General features: G+C 47.8%; 2 protein-coding genes across 3 annotated transcripts; one reads left to right on the top strand and one right to left on the bottom strand.

Annotated features, from left to right (window-relative positions):
• Positions 1 to 215: 215 nt before the first annotated feature.
• MRPL10 (mitochondrial ribosomal protein L10) lies at positions 216 to 13,113 on the bottom strand. 2 transcript variants are annotated; one of them, XR_009556220.1, is made up of 6 exons: positions 13,032 to 13,113; positions 10,889 to 11,055; positions 5,993 to 6,157; positions 2,826 to 2,970; positions 508 to 1,154; positions 216 to 385 (listed from the first exon to the last, which is right to left on the bottom strand). XR_009556220.1 is itself a non-coding variant. In XM_060255417.1 (5 exons), exons 1-5 carry the CDS (start codon positions 13,069 to 13,071, stop codon positions 925 to 927), a joined length of 747 nt encoding a protein of 248 aa, XP_060111400.1. In that variant the 5' UTR covers positions 13,072 to 13,113; the 3' UTR covers positions 216 to 924. The 2 variants fall into 2 exon arrangements, 1 of the variants encoding a protein (XP_060111400.1); XM_060255417.1 differs by having other exon boundaries at positions 216 to 1,154.
• Positions 13,114 to 13,759: 646 nt separating this feature from the next.
• On the top strand, positions 13,760 to 22,007 carry LRRC46 (leucine rich repeat containing 46). Its single transcript, XM_060255413.1, has 8 exons — positions 13,760 to 14,040; positions 14,869 to 14,971; positions 15,082 to 15,190; positions 16,503 to 16,549; positions 17,999 to 18,108; positions 18,965 to 19,034; positions 19,631 to 19,791; positions 21,630 to 22,007. The coding sequence occupies exons 1-8, from the start codon at positions 14,031 to 14,033 to the stop codon at positions 21,986 to 21,988; spliced, it is 969 nt and encodes a 322-aa protein (XP_060111396.1). The 5' UTR covers positions 13,760 to 14,030; the 3' UTR covers positions 21,989 to 22,007.
• Positions 22,008 to 24,758: the final 2,751 nt, after the last annotated feature.

Below are 24,758 nucleotides of genomic sequence, written 5' to 3'. Positions count from 1 at the left end.
GAACCCCTGGATGCCATCAGGACCCGGAAACTTACCGCTTTTTTAATTAGTCCAGTAGTCCATCTTGTCACCTCAATTAGACTCAGTTCACCAAAGTCTCCCATGGACCACTTTAATTCTTCTGTCTTGAGATGCCAGGGAGCTTATGTATCATATCCAGCTTTTTTTACCCTCCCTGTCATTAGCAGGAGCAAGACCACAGAAACAAATGCCAGTATTACAAAAGTCCACATTTATTTAGATTGCAAGATTCACTTTGGAGTTGCAAGAGCTCCAGGATTCTGCCAAACTTATTCCCCAGTCACTCAGCATAATATAGACAATAGGATTCTTTTGAAAAAATGCAGGACTTTTTTTGTAGCTTCTTTGCATATTAGGCCACACACTCCTGATGTAGCCAATCCTCCAAGAGCTTACAGGGCTCTTAGTACAGGGCCTACTGTAAGCTCCAGGACGACTGGCTACATCAGGGGTGTGTGGCCTAATATGCAAGGGAGTTCCTGCCACAAAAAAAACCCCTGAAAAAATGTAATAATGCTAAGATTAGCAATTATAATCATGTGGCATTATTCTTTCAGATGCTGTACCATAAAGTGAAGCACTGGATGGTGCTGGATGGCTTTGACTTCTCCAGTTCTCAAGCTTGTTAATTCTGCTGCAGTTGCGGAAGGAACTAGGGTTACTTGATTTGGTGGGCTAGTATCACACCAGTTCTAGAAATGAAACAGAGACCTAATACCCAAAGGGATATATGTGTTCCAACAGCTCTCTTGTTCACAGTCTACCCCTCATCTCTCTGAGTCCACTTGATTAAGAGGATTTCATTGCTACCGTCGACTAAGCCCACCCACCCAAGCAATGATCACACAACCAACAGAGGAGATAAATAGCTGCAGGGAATTTGTCAAAGGGCTTTCAACGTTCTCAGGAATCACCCCCCTCCTTCACCTCTGCCCCACTGCTGGTCTGCTGTTTAATATACTGGTCCAGCAAGGAAGCCAAGTGGATGGGGCCACGCTGCAGAAGTGTGCTGGTCTGGGAGGGCAGGAGAGAAAGGGCCCCCACCACTTCCCCTTGGGTGGTCGCCATGGACAACAGCTTGGCATAGTTGTTGAAGCCTTCCTTGCTCATGAGGGTGTTGTCGATGCAGCCTCCTGGAAGCAGACAACAAAAGGTGAGCTGGCAGCAACTGAGGTACAAAAGCTAATTTGGGAAGAGGTTGCAGAACTTCAGCTTGGGGAGAGGTTGCGGAATTGGGAAGGGTTGCAGAATGGGGGAGAGGTTGCAGAATTTGAGCTTTACACACATGTAGGATGCTCTGCAGCAAAACTGAATGCTGGTGGGGGGCGTACTGTTGGACCCATTGTTGTATTTGCAGTAATTTTTTTCCCCTTGGCACCAAATTGGCTTCTCACAAGAACGCACATGAAACTGCCTTCTACCAAATCAGATCCAGTCTCGTCCACTCTGACCAGAGGTAGCTCACCGCACACTCAGGCAGTACGTCTTTTGCATCACCTTCTATACTTGGTCCTTTTAACTAGAGGTTCCAGGATAGGTTCCTGACCTGGACAGGCCAACAAGCCCAGTCTCATCAGATCTCAGAAGCTAAGCAGGATCGACCCTGAGGCCTCCTAGCAATTTGAGGCGTCCTAGCAATACCAGGAGTCAGGAGGTGGGGGCAGGCTTTATTCGGCCACCTCCCTTAATATCCTCCAGGCGTCCAGTAGAGGTCAGTCACCAGAGGCTGCCATGACACGCACACTCACACATGCACACGTATAAATACAACAATAAATAAACAGGAGGTGCCAGGGACCTTCTGCAGGCAGATGCTCTGCTGCTCAGCCACAGCTCTCAGCCTCATGGCCAGTTATCCACTGCATGGACATCCAACTGATCAATAAAATTCCCAACCTTTTGCTTTGAACTTCCTCCAGAGAGCTTATGCTAGGTCCCCAGGTGGTCTCGCAGTTCTGGCCTTGCCCACCTTTAGCTTCAGCAGCAGGATGTACCATCACACCGCACATGGTGGTCGAATTTCTTCCCAGTGCCTTCGAGCGTGACTGGGAAGCTTCCCCCTTCCCTGGTTTTCATCAAGCAACCTTCCTCCTCAAGAAAGTCTTCACAGAAAAGCCTCTTCTGAGATACTTAAGCCCAGTGTTCCCTCTAAGCTGAATTAGTGTGAGCTAGCTCAGAGTTTTTTTAGCCTCCAGCTCACATATTTTTGCCTTCGCTCAGGAGAAATGGCCCCAGAGCAGGCTAATTTATGCAGTAACTCACAACTTCAATGCCAGTAGGTCACAAAGTAGAATTTTTGCTCACAAGACTCCACAGCTTAGAGGGAACATTGGGGCCTCCCCAAATCTACATCTTTGCCGCTACGTGACATTTCACTGCTCCGTCTCTGCAGCTGTCGACCTCCAAGTGAAAATGGAGAAGGGGAGAATGTTAGGAGCCACTCTGGGTCCCCTTGCTAGGAAAAGCTGAAGGCAGCAGGTAAAAAAAGAAGACCCGGCACACGATGGATCGACTCAAATTGAGGCAGCCACAGCCTTCCGTTTGCAAGACCTGAACAAGGCTGTTAATGATAGGTTGTTTTGGAGGACATTAATTCAAGCCAGAAGTGGCTTGATGGCATTTCACACACACACACAATCCCCAGTGGTGAGAAAAGCAGGGTATGAATGAAATAAGTGAACAAGCCAACCAACTTGGGCCAAACCCTGTCTCGTTAGTTTGATTTGGGTTTTAAGATGCCCATGGTGCAGGAAACTATATTGCCCCCATAACAACGGCCCCGTCGTAATTCTCCCAACACCTACCCAGGAGAGTAATCTGTGGGATATTTTTCAAGACCCGCAGCATCTCCCGGGCTCTGGTCTCCGGGCTCACCAGTAGAAGGTTGCGGGCCACAAAGAGAGGGAGAAGGTTCTTGTATTTGGATTCCATAAGAACAGCTCTAAGGACCTGAAAAGGTAAAGAGAATGTAAGAGCTGCCTCGCTGGATCTCACCAGTGGTCCATCTAGTCCAGTATCCCTGTTGCACACAGTAGCCGTCCAGTTGCCCTGGAGGGCCAACAAACAGGGCACAGAGGCGAAGGCCTTCCCCCCTAATGTCACTTCATAGCACTGGGATTCAGAGGCTGACTGCCTCCGAATGTGGAGGATCCCTTTAGTCATGACGGCTAGTGGGACACTGATGGACCACTCCTCCATGAATCCGTCTAACCCACTTTTAAAGCCATCTGTCCTCGTGGACATCGCTACTTCCATTAAGATGAAATATACAAGCTGAAGCATAAGGAAAGCCCTGCTGGGTCAGGCCAGCGGTCCCTCTTAGTCCAGCATCCTGTCTCACAAAGTGGCCAGTCAGTTCCTCTGGAGAGCCAACAACAGGGCACAGAGGCCGAAGCCTTCACCTGATGTTGCCTCTGGGATTTAGAGGATTGGTGTCTCTGAATGTGGGGGTTCCCTTCAGTCACCACGGTTAGCAGCCACTGATAGACCTATCCTCCACAAATCTAATCCCCTTTTAAAGCTGTTTATTACTGTGGCCATCGCAACATTTTCTGGCAACCAATTCCACATTTTAATCACTCTCTGTGTAAAGCAGTACTTCCTTTTGTCCGTCCTGAACCTACCGCTCATCAGCTTCACTGGATGCTCTCGAGTTCTTGTATTTTCGAAGAGGGAGAAAAATTTCTCTCTGTCCACTCTCTCTACCCGCATGCGTAATTTTATAAACATCTACCATGTCCCCCGCCCCTCTTAGTTGTCTCTTTTCTAAACTGAAAAGTCCCAGGCTCTTCAGCCTTTCCTCATAGAGAAGGTGCTCCAAACCCCTAACCAGCTTGCTTGCCCTTCTCTGTACTTTTTCAGCTCTGCAATGTCCTTTTTTAATAATCCCTAACAGGGTTAGCGCCCTTTTCACTGCTGCAGCAAGCTGGGTTGCCACTTTCACTGAGCTATCCACTACCAATGTTCCCTCTAAGCTGCAGTGTCTTGTGAGCAAAAATTCTACTTTGTGAGCTACTGACATTAAAGTTGTGAGCTACTGCATAAATTAGGGTCATCCTTCCTGAGCTAAGACAAAAATGAGTGAGCTGGAGGCTAAAAATCTGTGAGCTATCTCACGCTAACTCAGCTGAGAGGGAACACTGACTACGGCCCCGAGATCTTTTCCCCTCTCAGTCTCAGCAAGTTTAGATCCCATTACCCTATTCCTGAAGCTGGGATTGTTTAGGTTTGGCAGGGTCTGGCCCCTATGTTGTATGATATGACTGGGCTCGCTGATTGGTCCACCTCCAATCACTGGGTGAAAAAAATTACATTAGGAATGTTAAGAGGTTGTTGCAACAATATCCCATATGAGCAAGTCTGCTCTTGCAACCAGGGACCTGTCAAGGACCAGGCCCATCTGGTTTTTGGTGCCTGAGATTTGCAGCGAATAATACCTCAATAACTTTTTAACAAGCTAGCCAGGACAACTGGATTGGTCCAGACTGGTAATATTTCTCACAGCCCAAAATAAATGGGTCACATCACAAATGACAACAATGTATTTTTTGAGTTATAAATATCCAGTCAAAACCCTCCAAAGCCAGTGTAATCGATGAATCCTTCCCTTTCTCACGTCGAGTCTCTCTGTGCTATTATAGGATCTGTAGTTTGTTGTTAAACCTTGCCCTTTGTTACTAAGATTCATGGTTGTTAATTATATGTTACATTTTTAGATTTTTAATGGGTATCTTATGGGTTCTAATGTGTATTGTGATTTACTTTATGCTATGGTGCACTGTTTTTCATAGTGTTTGCTATGGCTGTGAGCTAATGCAATAAACTTGACTTGACCGACTGAAAAATCGCATTGGCGCATTTGAGAAATGCCTTACAAAAGCTCTTTTGGGGCTTCCAAGATTCTTGTTCTGAGCAGGAACCTCTAAATCTGGTGACATTTGGTGGCAGTTCTAACACTGGCTCTTTTCCAAGGTCATGTCAAAGCAGTGGCAGGCTATATAAGAACATAAGAAAAGCCTTGTTGGATCAGGCCAATGGCCCATTTAGTCCAACACTCTGTGTCACACAGAGGCCAAAACTAAGGTGCCATCAGGAGATCCACCAGCAGGGCCAGAACTCCAGAAGCCCTTCCACTCTCTCCACCCCCCCAAGAATACAGAACATCACTGCCCCAGACAGAGCGTTCCCTGATGGACCTCTGTTCCCCATGTTTATCCAGTCCCCCTCTTGAAGCTGTCTATGCTTGTAGCTGCCACCTCTTCTTGCAGCAGTGAATTCCACATGTTTATTATTCTTTGAGTGAAGGTCCTTCTTTTCCTCTGTTCTAAGCCTATGGCTCATTAATTTCACCGAGTGCCCAAGAATTCCTGTATTGTGAGAAAGGGATAAAAGGCCTTCTTTCTCTACGTTCCCTATCCCATGCATAAGTTTGTAAACTTCTATTATGCCACCCCCAGCACAGAGAACCTGGAGACAACAAGGAAATGTGATTCCCCACCTCCGTCCCACACAGAATGCAGAATCATGGTATCACAAAGGGGACCTCCACGGTCATCTAGTCCAACCCCCTGCACCATGCAGGAAATTCACAAATACTCCTCCCTACCAACACCCCAGTGACACCTGCTCCATGCCCCAGAAGATGGCAGCATTTTTTAAAAAACAAAACCTTTCACGATCCCTGGGCAAACTGGCCTAGAGAAAAACTGCTGCCTGACCCCAAAAGTGGCAATCAGCATTTCCTTGGGCGTGCAAGAAAGGGCCACAAGAACTAAGCACTGATGCACCCCTTCCATGTCCTCTTCCTCATGATCTGCCTCTCATGTACACCAAGTACAGCAGATCTTCATGTTAAAACTTTGCTCCGAGCGGCAATGCCCAGATCTGGACATCTGCCTAGGGGGAGGGAACCCCAATTAGCGGCATGGTGCCTCGGGCATACTTAGAAGACCCAGTTGCAACAGTTCTGTACCTCGTTGGGGAAGAATTTGGCGTGGATGTTGTACTTTCGCAGCCGGTGCCTCATAAGTGCGATCTCACCGCCGGGAGCGTAGTTGTACTGGCACACAGCAATCATGTTGTTCTCACGGAACGTCTGCTCCACTTGCCGACGCAGAAACTTCACAAAGCCGTGCTCCTGGAGGGCAGGGTTGGGAAGAGGGAAGAGATTTGCTAGTAGCCATTCGGAAGCTGAGCCAAGACTCACCAAACCTGAAAGAGGCGGCAGCCGGTCAAGAGGGGCTTCCCCTGGATGCGTGGCGTCCCAGGATCGGTCAGTGGGAGCTCAGTTGCTGCCATCTGCATTTAGATCCAGATGGGCAGCCGTGTTGCTCTGAAGCAGTAGAACAAAGCAGGAGTCAAGTAGCACCTTTAAGATCAACAGAGTTTTATTCAGAATGTAAGCTTTCGTGTGCTCTAAGCACACTTCATCGGACAATAGTAAGGAATGGCAAGCAGTCATTCTGAATAAAAGCTTACATTCTGAATAAAACTTTGTTGGTCTTAAAGGTGATACTTGACTCCTGCTTTGTTCATTTGCATTTGTAAGCCTATTCCTGAGACCTGGGGCTTTATACCATCTTGTCATTGCCATCATAGGCTTTATTTGACTCTGCACCAGTTCCTACTTTTCACAGTCAGGGTTGGCCGCAAGGCTTCCTGACATCCAAGGAGGACTTCTTTTTTTTTTTAACATACGATAAGTTTATTTTAAAAATTCCAAGTTTATACAGAACCTCATTGGATGAAGTCGTATCAAGTAGATTAATTCCACAAATAACAAAATTCTACTGTGCATAAAGTACTATATTTTTCGCACCATAAGGCGCTCCGGACGATAGGACGCACCTTCCTCCTGGGGGGCGATCCGCTGCCTCCGATCCCGGCGCTTCCTCCGTGCCTCCTGCCTGGCTCCAGATCTTGACGCTTACAGCAAGCGCCAGGATCGCTCCTTCTGCCTTCCGATCCCGGCGCTTGCTGTAAGCATCAGAGCTGAAGCCAGGCAGGCAGGCAGGCATAGAGGAAGCACCCGCCCCCTCCGCAAACCCAGCGCTTTGCGAGCGCCGGCTGTGGAGGGGGCAGCGTGCTTCCTCCGTGCTTTTCTGCCTGGCTTCAGCTCTGACGCTTACAGCAAGCGCCGGGATCGGAGGGCAGAGGGAGCGATCCTGGCGCTTGCTGTAAGCGTCAGAGCTGGAGCCAGGCAGGCAGGCGCAGGGGAAGCGCCGGGATCAGAGGCGGAGGCAGCAGCTCGCCCCCCCCCCCCCCCCAGGAAGGTAGGTACCGGTACCTTCGCTCCATAAGACACACACACTTTCCCCCCCACTTTTTTTGGAGGGGGGGAAGTGCGTCTTATGGTGCGAAAAATACGGTATATGACTTTGTAGAACATCTTATTTAGCATTTAAGCTAGCGTCCAGTTCGCCAGTCAACCAATCAATAGATCACCAATTAAATACATATATAAATAAATATCTTATCAAGGATAAATTAACTGATAATTAGGCTAGAATTTTTGACTCTTAAGCTAAGGATAATGCCTTGCTCCATCCCAAGCTAAACGAAAGGGAATACTTAAATAAAAAGAGAAAGAGGGGATAGCATAAGTCTATTAACACAACTCACTTTCAATTTCTCTCACTATAATTTCTCTCAAGGTGGATAACTGGATGATTATTTCAAAGGGTGAGACATGCCAGATGAACCACAGCCATTTAAAAGGGCAACCCAAATAAGATGACTTTGCAGCACGTCTTGGAAAGTGATCAGGTTCTGACTTTGGTGAGCCACCAGGGTAACCTGATAAGCTAGTAGTAGAAAAGAGCAAAGAGTCCAGTAGCCCCTTAAAACTAACACAGTTTGTTGCAGGGTAGCAGTGACTCACAAAAGCTCATCCCCTGCCACAAGTTTTGTTAAGTCTTTAAGGTGCTGCTGGACTCCTGCTCTTTTCTACTGCTACAGACAGACTAAGAAGAAGATGATGATATTGGATTTATATCCCGCCCTATACTCTGAATCTCAGAGCGGTCACAATCTCCGTTACCTTCCCCCCACCACAACATACACCCTGTGAGGTGGGTGGGTCTGAGAGAGCTCTTACAGCAGCTGCCCTTTCGAGGACAACTCCTATGAGAGCTCTGACTGACCCAAGGCCATTCCAGCAGGTGCAAGTGGAGGAGTGGGGAATCAAACTCGGTTCTCCCAGATAAGAGTCAACACACTTAACCACTACATCAAACTGACTACCCATCTTGATCTGATTAGCTAGGGATATTGTAATTGTTTTAATTGTGTTATTTTGTAAACCATATCGTGGCTGAGAGAGCAGGGTAAAAAAGGTAAAGGCAGTCCCCTGTGCAAGCACCAGTCGTTTCCGACTCTGGGGTGACGTCGTATCACAATGTTTTCACAGCAGACTTTTTACGGGGTGATTTGCCGTTGCCTTTCTCAGTCAGGGTAGAAATAGTTAAAATACCGGAACTACTTGTTGTGGGGGGGGGGGTGTCAACAGGAATTATTAAAGTTGCCAACCTCCATGTGGTGGCTGGAGGTTTCAATGGACCTTCAGGTGACAGAGATCAGTTCACCTGGAGAGAATGGCTACTTTGGAATTCGGACTCTTGCACATTGTACAAGTAGTTGGCCATTGCCTGTCTCTGCGTAGGAACCCTGGACTTCCCAGTTTGATGTGGTGGTTAAGCGCGTGGACTCTTATCTGGGAGAACTGAATTTGATTCCCCACTCCTCCACTTGCAGCTGCTGGAATGGCTTTGGGTCAGCCACAGCTCTTGCAGAGCTGTCCTTGCAAAGGCTGCTTCTGGGAGAACTCTCTCAGCTCCACCTACCTCACAGGGTGTCTGTTGTGGGGGAGGAAGATAAAAGGAGATTGTGACCGCACTGAGACTCTGAGATTCAGAGTATAGGGCTGGATATAAATCCAATATCATCATCATCATAAAACCCTGCCTCTCCCTCCAAAAAATCTTCAGGTATATCCCAACCAAAAGCTGGCAACCCTAGGAATAATGTTTCTTAATTTGCCCACTTGGGTTTTATTTATCATTTCCAAGCTTTCCACCTCACATTGCTAGCCTAGAGGGCTCCTGCAGTGGCTTACAATTGGTTTTCAAGTCATACAAATAGCAAAAAAATAGTTATAATAATACAGAAAGAATTAAAGTTTAAAGAACAATGGGAGCAGCCGGCAGAAAAACTGTAGAACGTATCTAGCTAACACTCAGCTAATACTGTCCTGAACTTAAGGAGTATCTAATCATCTTTCAAAAAGCTGCAAGTCCACTGGCCAAAGAATGCCAGAGAGGCCTTACAAGGTCCTGTGGTACAGCACCGGAGAGAGCTGGGTTCAAATCCTCTTTAAACCATGAAGATCACTAGATGATCCTGTGCCAGTCACGCTCTTTCTTTCGCTCTCCCTAACCTACCTCACAGGAGAGACTGGAGAACCTCATAACCCACCCTGAAACACCTTAGAGGATGCAAACATCATCATCACCATCATCACAACAACAACAACAACACAGCAGAGCCATGGGAACATTCCCGGCCTATCTGAAAGACTGTAACAAACATAACCTCTGATATGAACCTGCCTCATCTTCTGGCCCAGCCCTCTATCATCCCCCCACCCCACCCCGTGAAGGGGTGGGGCTCCAGAAAGAAGGCTTTCTTTGTCTGTTTGCAGAATTTCTTCCCTGCACTCATTTTGTCTGGCTTATTAAGTTACAGGCAACAGCAGACTTTTTCGTTCCCCCACATTTTTAAGGAGAATATATATAGTGTGTCTGTCTCCTGCTCAACTGTGTTTTGATTTTGTTGATTTTGTATTAGCTGCCTTACTGTTTCTCTTATCTGGGAGGACTGGGTTTGATTCCCCACTCCTCCACATGCATCTGCTGGAATGGCCTTGGGTCAGACAAAGCTTTCATAAAAGTTGTTCTTGAAAGGGCAGCTGCTGTAAGAGCTGGAAAGCCTTCTACTCAGGGCTTTTTTTATAGCAGGAACTCCTTTGCATATTAGGCCATACATCCCTGATGTAGCCAATCCTCCTTACAGTATGCCCTGTACTAAGAGCCCTGTAAGCTCTTGGAGGATTGGCTACATCAGGGGTGTGTGGCCTAATATGCAAAGGAGTTCCTGCTACAAAAAAAGTCCTACTTTTACTGAATCAGACCTTTGGTCCATCAAGGTCAGTATTATCTACTCAGACTGGCAATAGCTCTCTGGAGTCTCTGGCAGAGGTCTTTCCCATCACCTTCTACTTGGTGCTTTCAACTGGAGATGCCAGGGATTGAACCGGGGACCTTCTGCATACGGAGCAGAGGCTCTTCCACTGAGCCACAGCCCCTTCTATGCTCATTTTTCTCAGTGAGTAATCCTATGAGGATAAAAAGATTACGTGGCATTCAGAAATCATACGTACTGCACTGCAACTGATGACACCATGGAGGACAACAACGTGACAAGCCTCCTCATGGTTTTAACCTACAAATAGGTCTATACCCGGGTAGCCAAACATGCTTAATGTAAGAGCCACATAGAATAAATGTCAGATGTTTGAGAGCTGCGAGATATGAGTGTCAGATGTTTGAAAGCAGGAAAGGAGGGAGGAAGGAAGACAATAGATGGGAGGGGGAGAGGTGGAAAGAAAGCAATGTTCACTTAAAATGCGTTCTCCAAGCTGCCAGCTCGCTTGGCTTGGCAAAGTGATGTAAAGAAAGAAATGGCTTTTCCAAGCCATCCAAGGGAGGCCTTCAAAAGCCACACAATATGTGTGAAAGAGCCACATTTGGTCACCCCCAGTCTATACTATTTTTAAAAATCACGGAGGATGCTGGGTTGGCTGTGACATTACCTCTTCGTCGATCTTGACAGGGGGCCTGCACTCTGGTGCGATGAGGGGTTTTGGCGGGATGTATTCTGTGACTGCCATCAGCTGCTGCCTCAAGAAGTGCATCGGCTTCCAGTGACGTGTGACGGCTTTGGAGCCATGGCGGACGAACTGAAAGCAGGGTTGCCAGCCTGTAGCCAACAAAACAAGGAGAGAGGAGGAAAAACCACTCAGTCCAGGGCCTGTCAAAACCCCAACAGGTTCATATATACATAACTGGTGGACTTGTCCAGTTATGCAAACATTTTGGCATCTAATTCTGCAAAAAATCCACCAGATTACAGGTATTCAAATCCGTTGTTTATGCCTACTGCAGAATATCTTTCTTCAACAGCATTGCATTTACTTTACTTGCTCTCTCCCCTCCCCTTTTTTGTTTTTTTTTGTGGATTTGAGTGTGTGCATGTATATTTACATGTGTGTTTTGTCTTGACAAGACCTTATTCTATGCACATGCTTAATATTAATAACCTCAACTGTAAATTGACATCACTAGTCTAATCTGAGCTTCGAAATCTGTTGACATTTTATGATTGCATTGGATTACGCAGTATATGGAGAATATTTTATATGTATGGTTAATTAATATTTTAATAAACATTCTGAATTACTTTTAAAAAAACCACCAACAGGTCAAATCCCAACAGTAAGGCACCACCAACCACTAACAGGTCGAATCCCAACAGTAAGGCATTTGAGTAAAGCATAAAAGAGCCAGTGTAGTGCAGTGGTTAAGTGCACAGAGCGGACGCTTATCTGGGAGAACTGGGTTTGATTCCCCACTTCTCCACTTGCACCTGCTGATGTGACCTCGAGTCAGTCACAAGTTCTCGCAGAGCTGTTCCTCTCAAGAGCAGTTTCTGTCAGAGCTCTCTCAACTCCACCTACCTCATAAGGTGTCTGTTGTGGAGAGGGGAAGAGAAAGGAGGTTGTTAGCTGCTTTCAGACTCCTTCGGGTAGTGACGGGTGGAGTGTAAATCCTATCTCTTCTTCTCCTCTAGTGGTTAAGAGTGGCAGCATCTGATCTGGAGAACCAGGTTTGATTCCCTGCTTCTCCTTCACATGAAGCCTGCTGAGTGACCTTGGGCCAGAACTGTCTCAGCACCACCTACCTCACAAGGTGCTTGTCATGGGGAGAGGAAGGGAAGGCGATTATAAGCTGCTTTGAGACTCCTTGAGGTGGAGAAAAGCAGGGTATTAGCATAGGCAATCTCTGGTCAGGGGCATATGGGAATGGGATACTAGACATTAGTAGGTGGGGGGAAAGGGTAAGGATGACAGCCTCCAGGGTATCCCCCAGAATTCCAGCTCATCTCCAGACTACAGAGAACGGATCCCCTGGAGAACATGGATGCTTTGGGGGGTGGACCCCACTGAGGTCCCTGTCCTCCCCAGGCTCCACCCTCAAATCTCTAGGAGTTTCCCAACCTGGAGCTGGCAACCCTACCCCCTCCCCAATTTCCCCGCTAGTCGGGAGAGGGGGGGAGAACCTGACAACCCTAGATCCAAATGAGGTAATATTAGCAGATGCAATACCTAACAAAAGCTAACAAAAAGCACCCCACCCTGTTGGCCTAATAGAACCAAGCAAAGAAAGCACAGGGTAACCATTCAGTGTTTACAGACAATGCTTTGGCTATGCACCAGATGTTATAGGCAGTCTGCCCACATCTTTCTCCAAAGAAGCAAAAACCCTAAGGGGCAACAGCAAAAAAGAAAAAAGCCCTGGGAAGAGGCCCACATTCTGGAGTCGGACTTCTGACTTGCACATGAGTCCTTGGTGGCGGGAAGTGCGTCGAGTCACAGCTGATTAGAGTTCTGAAGGCAACAGACATTCACCAGAGGTGGTTTGCCTTTTTCTGCCCCTACGGTGTGACCCTGGCCAGGGCCGACCCTTGCTTTGCACCTGAGCTCTGATTCCTTACGGTCCAGCAACCGGCCAGGCGGTCTACAGCAATGACCTGGCCAATGCTGCACACGAGGAGGGCAGGATTAGAACCCAGACCGAAATAAGGAGCGGCAGGGCGCCAAACCCCAAGGAGGCTATAGGATAAATGCAGCAGGGAGAAGGGTGGGGGAGATCTCGCCTGAGCACGCTTAATCTTACCGGCTCTGCAAAACCCAGCGCAACTACTCGCAGCAGCCATCTTGGGAAACAGAAGAAGAGCATTTTGGGATAGAAGCAAAGGTCCGCCTTTTTTCTGGGAGGGGAGAGATTTAAAGGCAACGAAGCTGTGAACGCGCCAGAAAGACTTAGCAGGACGGTCCTAGGCGGATTTATTCCAGTCTTTACACCCATTGGTTTACTGGAGTCACCTTGCATAAGATTGCATTGCCCGCCGTATTGATTACAATGGGCGTAAAATACAGTTACTCTGCATAGAATTCTGCTGTAACCCCGCCCCGGTTTGCAGGAAGTATCTCGTTTCCTAGCAACGAGCACGCCTTTCATCCTTCCTCCTCGCCCCACGTCCCTGATTCCTTCTAGGCTGAATTCCTATTGCCTGGTAATATCCCGCCTGACCCGGGAGCCCTCTACAAGCTAGTACAGGAGAGAACCCCCCCTCCCTGCAAATTCTTACTTGGAAACCTCCCCCCACCCCCGCAAAGTATTTATTTTGTGGGGCCGTTTCCCAAGTTGCTTCTACATCCTTCCACCCCCGCCGCCGGTGCTAAGGAGCCCTTCAGCCAAAGAGTACCCCTTCCAAAGCTGTAGGAGTATTGCTGCAAAATTTCCCCCGAGATTTCCATGCTTTAGTAATCAGAAAACGCCCGGCCCCCTTCCACGGGCTACCTGTTGCTAGGGAGGCCCCTGCTGAGCTTTCTGGCGGTTGCTAGGCGCCCCCCCCCCAGCTGTTGCTACGTTGGTTCTTCCCTTCCTTTGTTGCCAGGGAGACATCATCCCCTAGCCCCCAACTGTAGCTAAGGGGATCCCCACATTGTAACTACTGCAAGACTTTCTTCCACTCCGCCCCAGCACACACACACTTTCCCAGACGAGCTAAAGATTCCCGCGTGTATACGCAGACACGCGTCTTTAGCTTTGCTCGGCATTGGCGCGGCTTGGAACCTTAGGCATCCGCGTCGGTGATTTGCTCTGTCAGTCATGCCTGGAGGTGAGTGATCTTGTATCAAAGAGACTGTACAAGCCCTGGGTGGAGGAGTGCATACAAGGGGCCATTTGTTTATTCGGATAAATTTAGGGTGGCTTTTGAAGTTGCTAGGGATGCCAACCTCCAGGTGAGGCCTGGGGATCCACCAGAATTAGAGCACCTCTCCAGACTGCAGAGATCAGTTTCTTTGGAGAAAATGGATACTTGGAAGATGGACTCTATGGCATTGAAGTCCCTCCCTTCCCCAAACCCTGCCCTACTCCGGTCTCACCCCCCAAATCTCCAGGTTCTTCCAAAGCGGGCTCTGGCTACCATAACTGGACTCCACTGAGGTCTCTGTCCTTTCCAGGCTCCATCCCCAAATCTCCAGGACTTTCCCAACCTGGAGCTGGCAACCCTATCCCCAGCCAGTGGTCAGCCCCCCCCCCCCCAGCAATCTAGGGTTGCCAGCCTCAAGATAGGGCCTGGAGATCTCCCACTTTTACAACTGATCTCCAGCTGGCAGAGATTAGCACCCCAGTGAAGTGTTGACTTCTGGCAACCCCTAGTGGGGATTTGACATTCAGAGAGTTGGCTTGTTAGGACCTGGATGCAAATCCCACCCCACCCCCCTTACCAGAAAACTTTCATAGTGACCTTGAGCCGGTCATTCTCTCAGCCTAGCCTACCTTGCAGGATTGTTGTGACAATAAAACAGAGATGGGGGAGAACCACACACGCCACCCTGGGCTCCTTGCAGGAAAGGCAAGGATACAAAATGTGCTAAGTCAATAATTAGAATCTGATGTGCGATCCAGAAAAAAGTAAGAATTCCCATGTTCTTGTTCCTAGAGAACATACACAGTTCCTCCAAAGAAGGAGCGAACTTAACAAAATCCCTCATTGCACAGAGGAACCTGTTTGCTCCAGTGGAAAAAGAGTCCCTGGAGAATCTGTGAGTATCTAAGAATTCTGGGATGCTGAGATTTTGGCAGGTGGGGATGTTGCTGGGCAATGATGGAGCAAGAAGAGGCACAACGCTGAGTGAAATGTCTCTCCCTTCAGATCCCAAGCCCTGGCTGCTCTCCCGATCCTCCGACTAGACAGGGAGAGAATCAGCCGCATCCCAGAACTACAAGGTTTAGAACAGATCCACAGCATCTACCTGCAACAGGTAACCTATTTACCCTATGCGGTCTGGGACCAATGTATCCAACTGGAAGGAAGGTGAAGGAAAGCCAGCTGGCTGCTGCATAGCCACTGGGTTTGCTACCTTTCCCTTTTGATCAAAAGGGAGGCATAGCAAAGCCAGCCGGCTGGATGGCTTGCACACCTTTGCCTCCCTTCCCAAGTGCCTTTCCTGCCCTACTTTGCCATGCGAGGCAGCACTGCGGAGAAGGGTGGCGGGTCTGCCTGGGGCATTGTGTGCCCTAGGGCCGGCCCTGGGGAGAGGGCGATATAAACCTAATCAAATAAATTTAATCACACATTCCCACTATCAGTTTTTTTAAAAACTGTCAAAAGGCCTGCCAGAGGCAAGCAGGGGCAAATGTACATGGAGTCTCCATTGCTGCTATAAATGCCTTTTTTGAGCAAAACAGAGACTCATCTCCATGAAGCCGCCTGATTCCAGCAATAAATCAGCTTCAAGCCTGGATTAAAATCCTATACCGTTTTCGCACACAGCTTACCTCGCAGTCACAATCCTGTTCTCTCCGCAGCGTCTGTCGGATTTCCCACCATCTGCGCCGGAGTTACAGGAAGTGCTGCGGCTTTTGCGTAGCAAACGTGAACTGGGTTTTAGTGGTTTACATTTGCTATGCAAAAGCTGCGGTACTTCCTGTAACTTCAGCGCAGATGGTGGGAAATCTGACCAGACGCTGCGGAGGGATCAGGATTGTGACTGCGAGGTAAGCTGTGTGCAAAAACAGTTCTAGTTTTATGGGTCTTTAACAAAGACTAATGGAGTGGTATGAGTTCAGACAATCACAGTAACCATACTTTATTTAAACCATGGCATTGCATTACTGAATGGGGTAGCCAGGTCTGAGTTAAGAAATACCTGGAGATCTTGGGGATCTCCCCAAGAGGGACAGTGGCTCAGTGGTAGAGCATCTGCTTGGTAAGCAGAAGGTCCCAGGTTCAATCCCCGGTATCTCCAACTAAAAAGGGTCCAGGCAAATAAGTGTGAAAAATTTCAGCTTGAGACCCTGGAGAGCTGCTGCCAGTCTGAGTAGACAATACTGACTTTGATGGATCCGAGGGTCTGATTCAATATAAGGCAACTTCATATGTTCATAAGGAGGGGAGGGATGGGACTTCAATGAGGTACAATGGCATAGAGTTCACCTTCCAAAGCAGCCATTTTTTCCAGGTGAACTGATCTCTGTCGCTTGGAGATCAGTTGTGATCCCAGGAGATCTCCAGCCAGCACCTGGAGGTTGGTAACACTAGCCAGTGATTCTAATGCTGTTTTCATTTTTCAGAACCAAATAGAGAAAATTGAAAACCTGAGCTGCTTTCCCAACTTGAAGTAAGCGGTATTTCTTTTGTGCTTGCCCCTCCACCATATCACAATTTCATGGCTTTTTAAAATGTCATTCTCAGACTGGATTCACACTTGAAGTAGTAGAATTGTGTGACGAGGCTACAAAGTAGACTGCAGATTCGGATTCCAGTTTGGAATGCTCTTTAGCATTAAAAGAATCTCTCAGCCAAGATGGGGGCATTTTCAAAAAATTCAGAAGGGGACAAGTTATATCTATTTTCCCTAACCAGTTACCCCTTGGCTACATGGGAGCTGTTGTAAATTTGTGTCTTCATTGACTTTTGGACTTTTTAAAACAATCCTGTGCCTGAGGAAATTATTGAAAAAGCAAGTGAAAGGTGGTGTTCCTCTCACATATTATGATTTCATGGGATTAATGGAAGTGGACTATCTACTGTGAATTTCGAGTTTGGACATCGTTGTTGAAGTTCTACATGAAGTATTGACTACTATGGATTTCTAAATGTATACCTGTCTGATCTTATGCTATTAAATTTGTATTATTTTTCTGAAATACAGTAATTCATAGTAATTTGTGTCACAGTAACCTTTTGGTCAGCATTTGTCTTTAACTCTTTGTGACTTCTCTCGTTGTATTGTATGCCCACCTGGAGGCTGGCAACCCTAATCTTGAGGCCTGTCTTCCAACTACTAGTCAGGGCCAACTCTGCTTAGTTTCCAAGATCTAACGATATTGGGCTAGCCTGGGCTACCCGGGTCAGAGCAATTAGACCAGAGGTGTGAAACATACAGTCTGGGGGCTGAATTAGGCCCCCTGAGGGCTCCTATCAACCCCCCCCCCCAGCAACTGGCTGTCATCTGCTTTCTTCTGCATAACAGCTTGCTTTGCAAGGTTTGCTCAATTGCACAGGAGCTACAGAACAAAATCTCTATTTTCTCCATTGGCTGAGAGAGGAAGGGGGAAGGGGAGGCAGAGCTTGTTTTTCCAGGCTCTTTCAATTGTACAGCAGAACTACTGAGCCAAGCCACTCTTCCTTCTGTTGGCTGAGGCTCCTCCCCCCCAGTCCCCTGGGGAAGGAAGGAAAGAGGCAGAGCTTCCTTTGTCCAGTTCCCTAGATCCCAGGTGAGAAATACAAAGAAAGCACCTTTAAGACCAACAAGCGTTAACGTTTTAAGTATGTTTTAAGTTTTTAAAATATATATATATATTTGTGTCTGTCTGTGTCATTTATAAAGTTTATATTTCTGCTACCCAATCTTAAATAGGTACGCATACGGCCCGGCCCAACATAGTTCAGCCCAAGAAGGTCTCATTTATGTCAGATCCGGCCCTCATAACAAATGAGTTAGACACCCCACAATTAGACCATCACTGGCTTAACGACCAGCTCATCCCTATCTTTGGAAGGCAGCACCTTCTTTGGCCTCCTGGATCTCACAGCGTCTTTTTCTTATCTTGCCGCACAATTGTAGATTCCTCTCCCTAGCTGGGAACCGCATCAGCAGAGTCGAGAACCTCCAGGCCCTCCTGAAGCTGCAGTTTCTGGACCTTTCGCACAACCACATCGAGTCTCTGGACACAGGTCGGGGCTAGCTGTGAACTCCACTTCAGAGATTCCTTTATATTGCTCTACAAGCTTTCAATGCCGCATCTTGGTCAAAAGGTGTCCTACAAATTAAAGTCAATGTAATACCGTCCCCCAAATAAAAATCAGTACAACTCTGGTTTGGTGTAGTGGTTAAGTGCACGGACTCTTATCTGGGAGAACCGGGTTTGATTCCCCACTCCTCCACTTGCACCTGCTGGAATAGCCTTGGTTCAGCCACAGCTCTCACAGGAGTTGTCCTTGAAAGGGCAGGTGCTGTAAAAAGCTCTCTCAGCCCCACCTACTTCACAGGATGTCTGTTGTGGTGGGGAGGGGAAGGTAGAGGAGATTGTGACCACTCTGAGATTCAGAGTATAGGGGCGGGATATAAATCCAATTTCTTCTCCCTTTAATTGGTATGTGTGTGTGTGAGAATGAGTGCTTACCCATACTGTCCACATCAAATGCCAGAATACCGGGTGTGGTATATTTATTGTATGTATGTAATGGAACAGTCTGCTCCCCCTCTGATATCTGTGTGATTTGGTTTGGTCCTATCGGGTGGAGGGAGCTCTTGTTTCAGTTTCCAGTTTTGTATGTTAGCGGCAGTTGTCGGTTGTGGGAGTTTCCCCTTGCAAATAAACGGTTGAGGTTTTGAGCCAGCTTGTTGCTGCTCAATGGATCTTAGTATGGATGCCTGAGTGATGAGTACTCTAACTTGGGGACCCGCAGCCAAAGGGGGACATTACACCAGGAATCAGCCTTGCCGCGCCCCCCCCCCCAAGCCCCAGCAAGGTTTATTTCCACTCCAAACTTCTTTCTTTTTTTTCTTTCTGTTTTATAACCCATGCAGATGAGTTGCCCCAGAGCCTTGTGATTCTGGATTTAACAGGAAATAAATGCATCCATCAGAAGGGCTACAGGTAAGGCCTAGAAGAGACCCTACCCTCACCTACTCCTACTCCCAGCCCTGTCCTCAGGCGGTTGTACCTGTGCAGGAATTCTACATGGTATGGGGGGGGGGGATTCTGGGCCTGCCTTTGCCATTCCCAGGTTCTGCCCGTTGTCCATAAATTGGACAATACACACAGGGCTGGCACCAGGGTTTTTGGCGCCCTAGGCCCCCAGGCTCCTGCCTGTAATGACAAGCGTGGCAGTGCAGCCTTGAGCACATCCGCTGCCCCGGTGCTCACCTGCAGGTAGGCAGCAAAGCAGAGGAGGGTGGTGGAGAAGTGGGCGACAAGGGTGAGCACGACAGGGAAAGAGCACTGGGGACAGCAGGCTGTGCACAGGGAGGCACCCTAGGCGGCCACCTACTTGGACGTGCCGGTCCTGATTACATAGGGATGGGAGGGAAGCTGGGGCTATAAATGCCACTAATGGCTGCAGATTAAGGAGGGAAGTTGTGGCTTCAGCATCTCTTTTTAAGAAATTATGGAGGCTGCAATCCTCTCAATCCCCTGCCCTGCCCCCGTGGACCTCCTATTTATTGTTTGTGTGCTCATCTCCTCCTTGCAAGGGAATCTGTTTTGGCAGCCCTGCCTCACCTGGTAGAACTGGATTCTCAGCATGTCCCTGACCAAAGAGCCTCTGCCCAAAGTCGGAAGGAAGCAGAGGAAAGTTCAGGAGACAGCGACGAGGACATTCCCGAGCTCTCTCAGCCTTTGAGCACTGAAAAAGGTACCCCAAGAGCTTGCTTGCAGGTCACAATTTGTGCATTAGGAAGAGGAGGAAAAGGTCTTCAGGTTCTATGGCTGCTTCTCTGCTGATACGATTCCCTGTTGTGCATTCACTGCCCCATGAATGCTGTAACAACAGAGATGCCAGGTCAGAAGATTCTCTGGTTTTTAGATTTCCCTCTGACCCATTGCATTTGCCACCAAAATGCTTTCCGAACTGTGCATTTCCCGCCCCCATAAGGCTTCATTGGGCGCTAAGAGCAATGCAGGGTAAGTAAAACCTTCTCTCCTTATCTCCATACCACTTGAAGACCTGCTCAGACTCCTCCCCTTTTCCCATGAGTTTATCAGAAATTTGCAAATATGCAGAAAAGGGCAGCCAGTAATATAGACCTAGATGTCCTCAGCATAAGTAGTGAATCATCTCTTTATGTCTCATGATCAGGGCTGAATTTTATGTAACTATATGACACCCGGTGGTCGTGGAAAGTGCTGTGAAGTCACAGCCAACTTCCGGCGACCTTTTTACGGGGTTTTCAAGGCAATAGGCGAACAGAGATGATTCACGTTGCCTATTCCTGCATAGCGAGTGACACTGGACTACTTGTTGGTCTCCCGTCCAAGCAGTGATCAAGGCCAATTCTGCTTAGATACCAAGACCTGACAAGATCACGGTAGCCATTTTTTCCCCTGTGAAATTCCACTCATAGTCTCAGAAGTGAGCTTGAGTCCACAAACATGTTGGAAGTGAAGGACTTTGCACTGTCTTGTAGCCTCTGGCTTCAGAAGGGGACTATAAAGAGTCAGAGAGATAGATCAGGCCAGGGGTGGAATTCTAGCAGGTCCTTTGCATATTTGGCCACACACCCCTGATGTAGCCAGAGGATTGGCTACATCAGGGGGTGTGGCCTAATATGCAAAGGAGCTCCTGCTAGAATTCCACCACTGGATAAGGCCAGGACTCTGATCATCCTTTCCTTCTCCGATGCTGTCCCTTTGATATGTAGATTGCTATTCTAAGGGAAACTTCCTTTTTACTTTCACACCATGCTAACTTTCTCCATCTTGGCACCATGAGAGCAGGACAGGCTTCCAGGATGAACTATGGGTGATGGCTTCAGCCTGAGCCCCAAGCTCCAGCGCCAGAGTATATCCAGTGTATCTCATCCAATGGACTATTGGTCTGGTCCAGCAGGGCAGTAGGCTCAGAACAGGCAAAAGGAAATACTTTTTTCCACAGAGGGTGATTAAAATGCAGCATTCACTGCCAGAGGATGTTTGTGATGGCCACAGGAACAGACAGTCTTAAAAGGTAGGTTAATGGAGGATAAGTCTATCAATGGCTACTATCCATGATGACTGAGGGGAATCTTCACATTCAGAGACACTAATCCTGATTCCCAGAGCCAGAAGGCAACATCTGGAGGTCTCAGCCTCTATGACCAGTTGTTGGCTGTCCAGAAGAACTGGTTGGCCACCATGTGGGAAACAGGATGCTTGACAGCTTCAAGGGGGGATTGGATAAACATCTGGAGCAGAGGTCCATCAGTGGCTATTAGCCACAAGGTATAGATGGAACTCTCTGCCTGGGGCAAGTGATGCTCTATATTCTTGGTGTTTGAGGGGGAGGGGAACAGTGGGAGGGCTTCTAGTGTCCTGGCCCCACTAGTGGACCTCCTGATGGCACCTGGGTTTTTTGGCCACTGTGTGACACAGAGTGTTGGACTGGATGGGCCATTGGCCTGATCCAACATGGTTTCCTCTTATGTTCTTATGACTATTGGTCTGATTCAGCAGGTCTCTTCTTATGTTACTTCTGTTTCTCTCCCTCTCTGGTAGACTTCTTTGTTGACCTCCATAAGGAATTTACCAGTCGCTCAGAAAGGCGAAGAAGGGAGGCCCTCAGTGAGCACGAAGCCCATCTAGAGGAGCTGAAGGAGAGACAGAATCTGAGACACCTGCTGCTTAACCCCTCCTCCCAGGCTCCAAGTCCACCAGACCCCCAAACCCCAACCTTGGAGGCTCCTGCTTTCCAGACTGAGTGCCATGGCTCGCCTAGCCGATCTTTGAAAACAGCAAGTTCCACATTTCATGAGGAACTGAGTATGCGAAAGGAGAAGGCTACGGTCAGCAGCCAGATCCAGGGGAAAGGAGAGGTATCCAGTACAGCTAAATGTGTGAGAAAAGCAAAGAAATAAACTTTGTGCCATTCTGGCAGTCAGTGAGCATTTCTAGGTCTCGAACAGATATAGAAAGCTTCCTGTCCATCTTTATTTACAAGAGCTGTCAACGAAGGGGGAGAGAAGGAAGCTTGTCAGTCTGAAAAGCCCTTGCTTGTAGATTCCGGTTTCTTTGGTGGGGAGTCTCTTCCACACATGGTTTTTCTCCCTCTAGTGGTCAATTCAATTTTACACCAGTTGATGTCCAGCATAAAATCCTGCAGTTTAAATCTGTAGAGAGAGATGCCAGGCATAAACCAGTGCAATATCGAATCAACCACTAGAGGGAAAAAAATGTGCAGAAAAGGGGGGGGGGGCCTTGAGGAAACAGGAACGTACAAGTGAGGAAAATGTGGGAAAACCCTGAGACGTAACTGCCAGGCCTCCAATTCAGTGGGAGCTCACAGAAGCGCAGCTCCTGAACCTTTCTGAGAGTTCCACCTCTTCCTCCTGAGAGTTCCATCTCCTTGTCCATTTAATAGTAGGTACAGCTGCATAACAATCCCTGGATGAGCTCCACCACCTATTTTTCTACAAAATGACTGCTGGCAACTGCCAACTGCTCAGAAAAGGGTGGAAGCATCAAAACCAACTGCAAATTTACTAACCCCACAAGGGTTACAGAAATTTGGATATGTCCATGTTATGAATATAAAGTGGATCACAGCTGGCTTATGCGTCAGGCACATATAGAGGACAGGAACGTTTGTTGGAGAATTGTAAAAGTCCTGCCAGAACTCATTAAGGACCAAGGCTTTTTTTTGTAGCAGGAATTCCTTTGCATATCAGCCCATACACTCCTGAGTAGCCAATCCTCCTGGAGCTTACAGTAGGTCCTGTACTAAGAACCCTGTAAGCTCTTGGAGGATTGGCTACATCAGGGTGTGTGTCCTAATATGCAAAGGAGTTCCTGCTACAAAAAGAGCCCTGGATATGACAGTTAAAGCCAGGCTACAAATGGTAGCTTCTATATATTCATATAAAGGACAGTGCAATTAGTGGCTCAGGAGTGCACTCTTTATAAAGGACAGTGCAGTTAGAGGCAGCGACTTACATATTCTGTACACAGCATCACGAATGTCTGTGCAGGCTAAAGTCTGCATACAGGAAAGGGGAAAAGGATGGAAGATTCTCCACTTCAGTGTGCCAAAATGTATTGGGCAGGATTTCACACCTCTGTTTAAAAAAGCAATTTCATTCCAAATCACCCTGTTGGCACAGCAGAAGGTTGGGACTGGAAGAGGGCAAGAAGTTCTCCTTGGCTCTTTGGAGTCCTCTTAGCTGGAAAAGGAAGGAAGAGCACATGCCTGACAGGTATTCTGGCACATCGTGTTCTACTACATTATTTAGAACGTCTGGTTTGCTAGGAGACCAGCTGTTTGCGTTGTTTTGAGATTTCACAGGAAAATGGGGGGAATCGTATGCAGCTTTTTAAAAAACCACACAAACTCTTCTTCCAAAGTTGTATTCATATACCAGTGTTCTCTGCCACCCCCATGTTGGTGATGAAAAGCCACTGAGCAACAGTGATCCACGGTATACTGAACACACACACATGCTTTGCTTAAGATCTGACCAATTTTTCCCCTCTCCATTACTACCAGCAGTCAGGACAAGGCTGGGGAAGAGAGGGACTTTCTGGGCTCTGGCCCAAGAGAAGTTGTTTCATGAAGGGAAGGACAGCAATCTGCCATGGGGATGTCCTACCGGGGAGCTCCTCCTTCTTCAGTGTCTGCTCAGGGGGATTTGGCAGGAGCCCCCCCCCGCCCCCCTGGAATTCAGCAGGCATCCTGGCAGCTCAAGGAGGCAAGCTGGCCAAACATGGGGCTTTCTTACACTCTCATTTTCCTCACTTTATGCCAGACATAAAGCAATGTAATATCAAATTGACCAATGAGGAACAGCCCACCCGCCCCCCAGCAACAGGGACATGCAAGCAAGGAAAATGAGAATGCAGGAAAAGCCCAAATTGGGTGAGGGGTGTCCTTTTGGGGGGGGGGGGGATGTACACGTGGAAAATGTGTCCAGTTAGTTATCTCCCTAATGGACCTCTAATTCATATAAGAAAGGGTGGCCAACCTTGCGTAACATAAGAGCCACAAAGAATGGACATCAGATGTTTGAGATCCACAAGACATGAACGTCAGCTGTTGGAAGGAAGATAAATGGGAAGGAGAGGTGGAAAGAAAACAAATTTAACATTAAATGCATTCTCCAGGCCACCAGCTGGCTTGGCTTGGAGAAGTGATTTAAAGAGAGAAATGGCTTCTCCAAGCCAGTCAGCGGGGTGGTGGGGGCTTCAAGAGCCACACAATATGTGTGGAAGAGCTGCAGTTTGGCCACCATTGATATGACATCCATGCTAGATTCTGACCAAAGATCCATATAGCTCACTTCTTCCTCCAACGTTGGCTGCTAAAGATCTTAGATAAGCTCCACACAAGGAGAGTCACTTCCTCCTCATTTATCTCCAGAACTTGGGAGATGGAGGTTCCATATTTAGCTTATCACAACAGACAACCACAGGTAAGACCCAGTCTTTGTGAGTTTACCCTCTCTTCAAAGCCACAGCCTACTCCAATATCAATAAGACATCCAGTTTGCCACTTGTTGGAAAAGTACACTCCCTCCTAAATTGTCTGTATGGCACAGGAAACTTTGGGATTTTTATATTATGAGAAGAAATAACAGAAAACGTCTCCCATGTTAGCGCCGACACTTCCCCTTCCGATTTTGCTGCTATGTGGCT

This window comes from Heteronotia binoei, chromosome 15 (assembly GCF_032191835.1).
Source record: "Heteronotia binoei isolate CCM8104 ecotype False Entrance Well chromosome 15, APGP_CSIRO_Hbin_v1, whole genome shotgun sequence".
NCBI classification, from domain to species: domain Eukaryota; kingdom Metazoa; phylum Chordata; class Lepidosauria; order Squamata; family Gekkonidae; genus Heteronotia; species Heteronotia binoei.
This window is presented reverse-complemented; position numbering and strand designations above follow the sequence as displayed.

Excerpts from the sequence above, each read along its gene's own strand:
- LRRC46 (XM_060255413.1), top strand. Across the intron at positions 14,972-15,081 it reads AAAGAGTCCCTGGAGAATCT|ATCCCAAGCCCTGGCTGCTC; the intron begins GTGAGTATCTAA and ends CTCTCCCTTCAG. Across the intron at positions 19,035-19,630 it reads ATCCATCAGAAGGGCTACAG|GGAATCTGTTTTGGCAGCCC; the intron begins GTAAGGCCTAGA and ends CCTCCTTGCAAG.
- MRPL10 (XM_060255417.1), bottom strand. The coding sequence starts at position 13,071 with ATGGCTGCTGCGAGTAGTTGCGCTGGGTTTTGCAGAGCCG. Across the intron at positions 11,056-13,031 it reads CGCTGGGTTTTGCAGAGCCG|GCTGGCAACCCTGCTTTCAG; the intron begins GTAAGATTAAGC and ends TGTTGGCTACAG. Across the intron at positions 1,155-2,825 it reads CCCACAGATTACTCTCCTGG|GAGGCTGCATCGACAACACC; the intron begins GTAGGTGTTGGG and ends GTCTGCTTCCAG.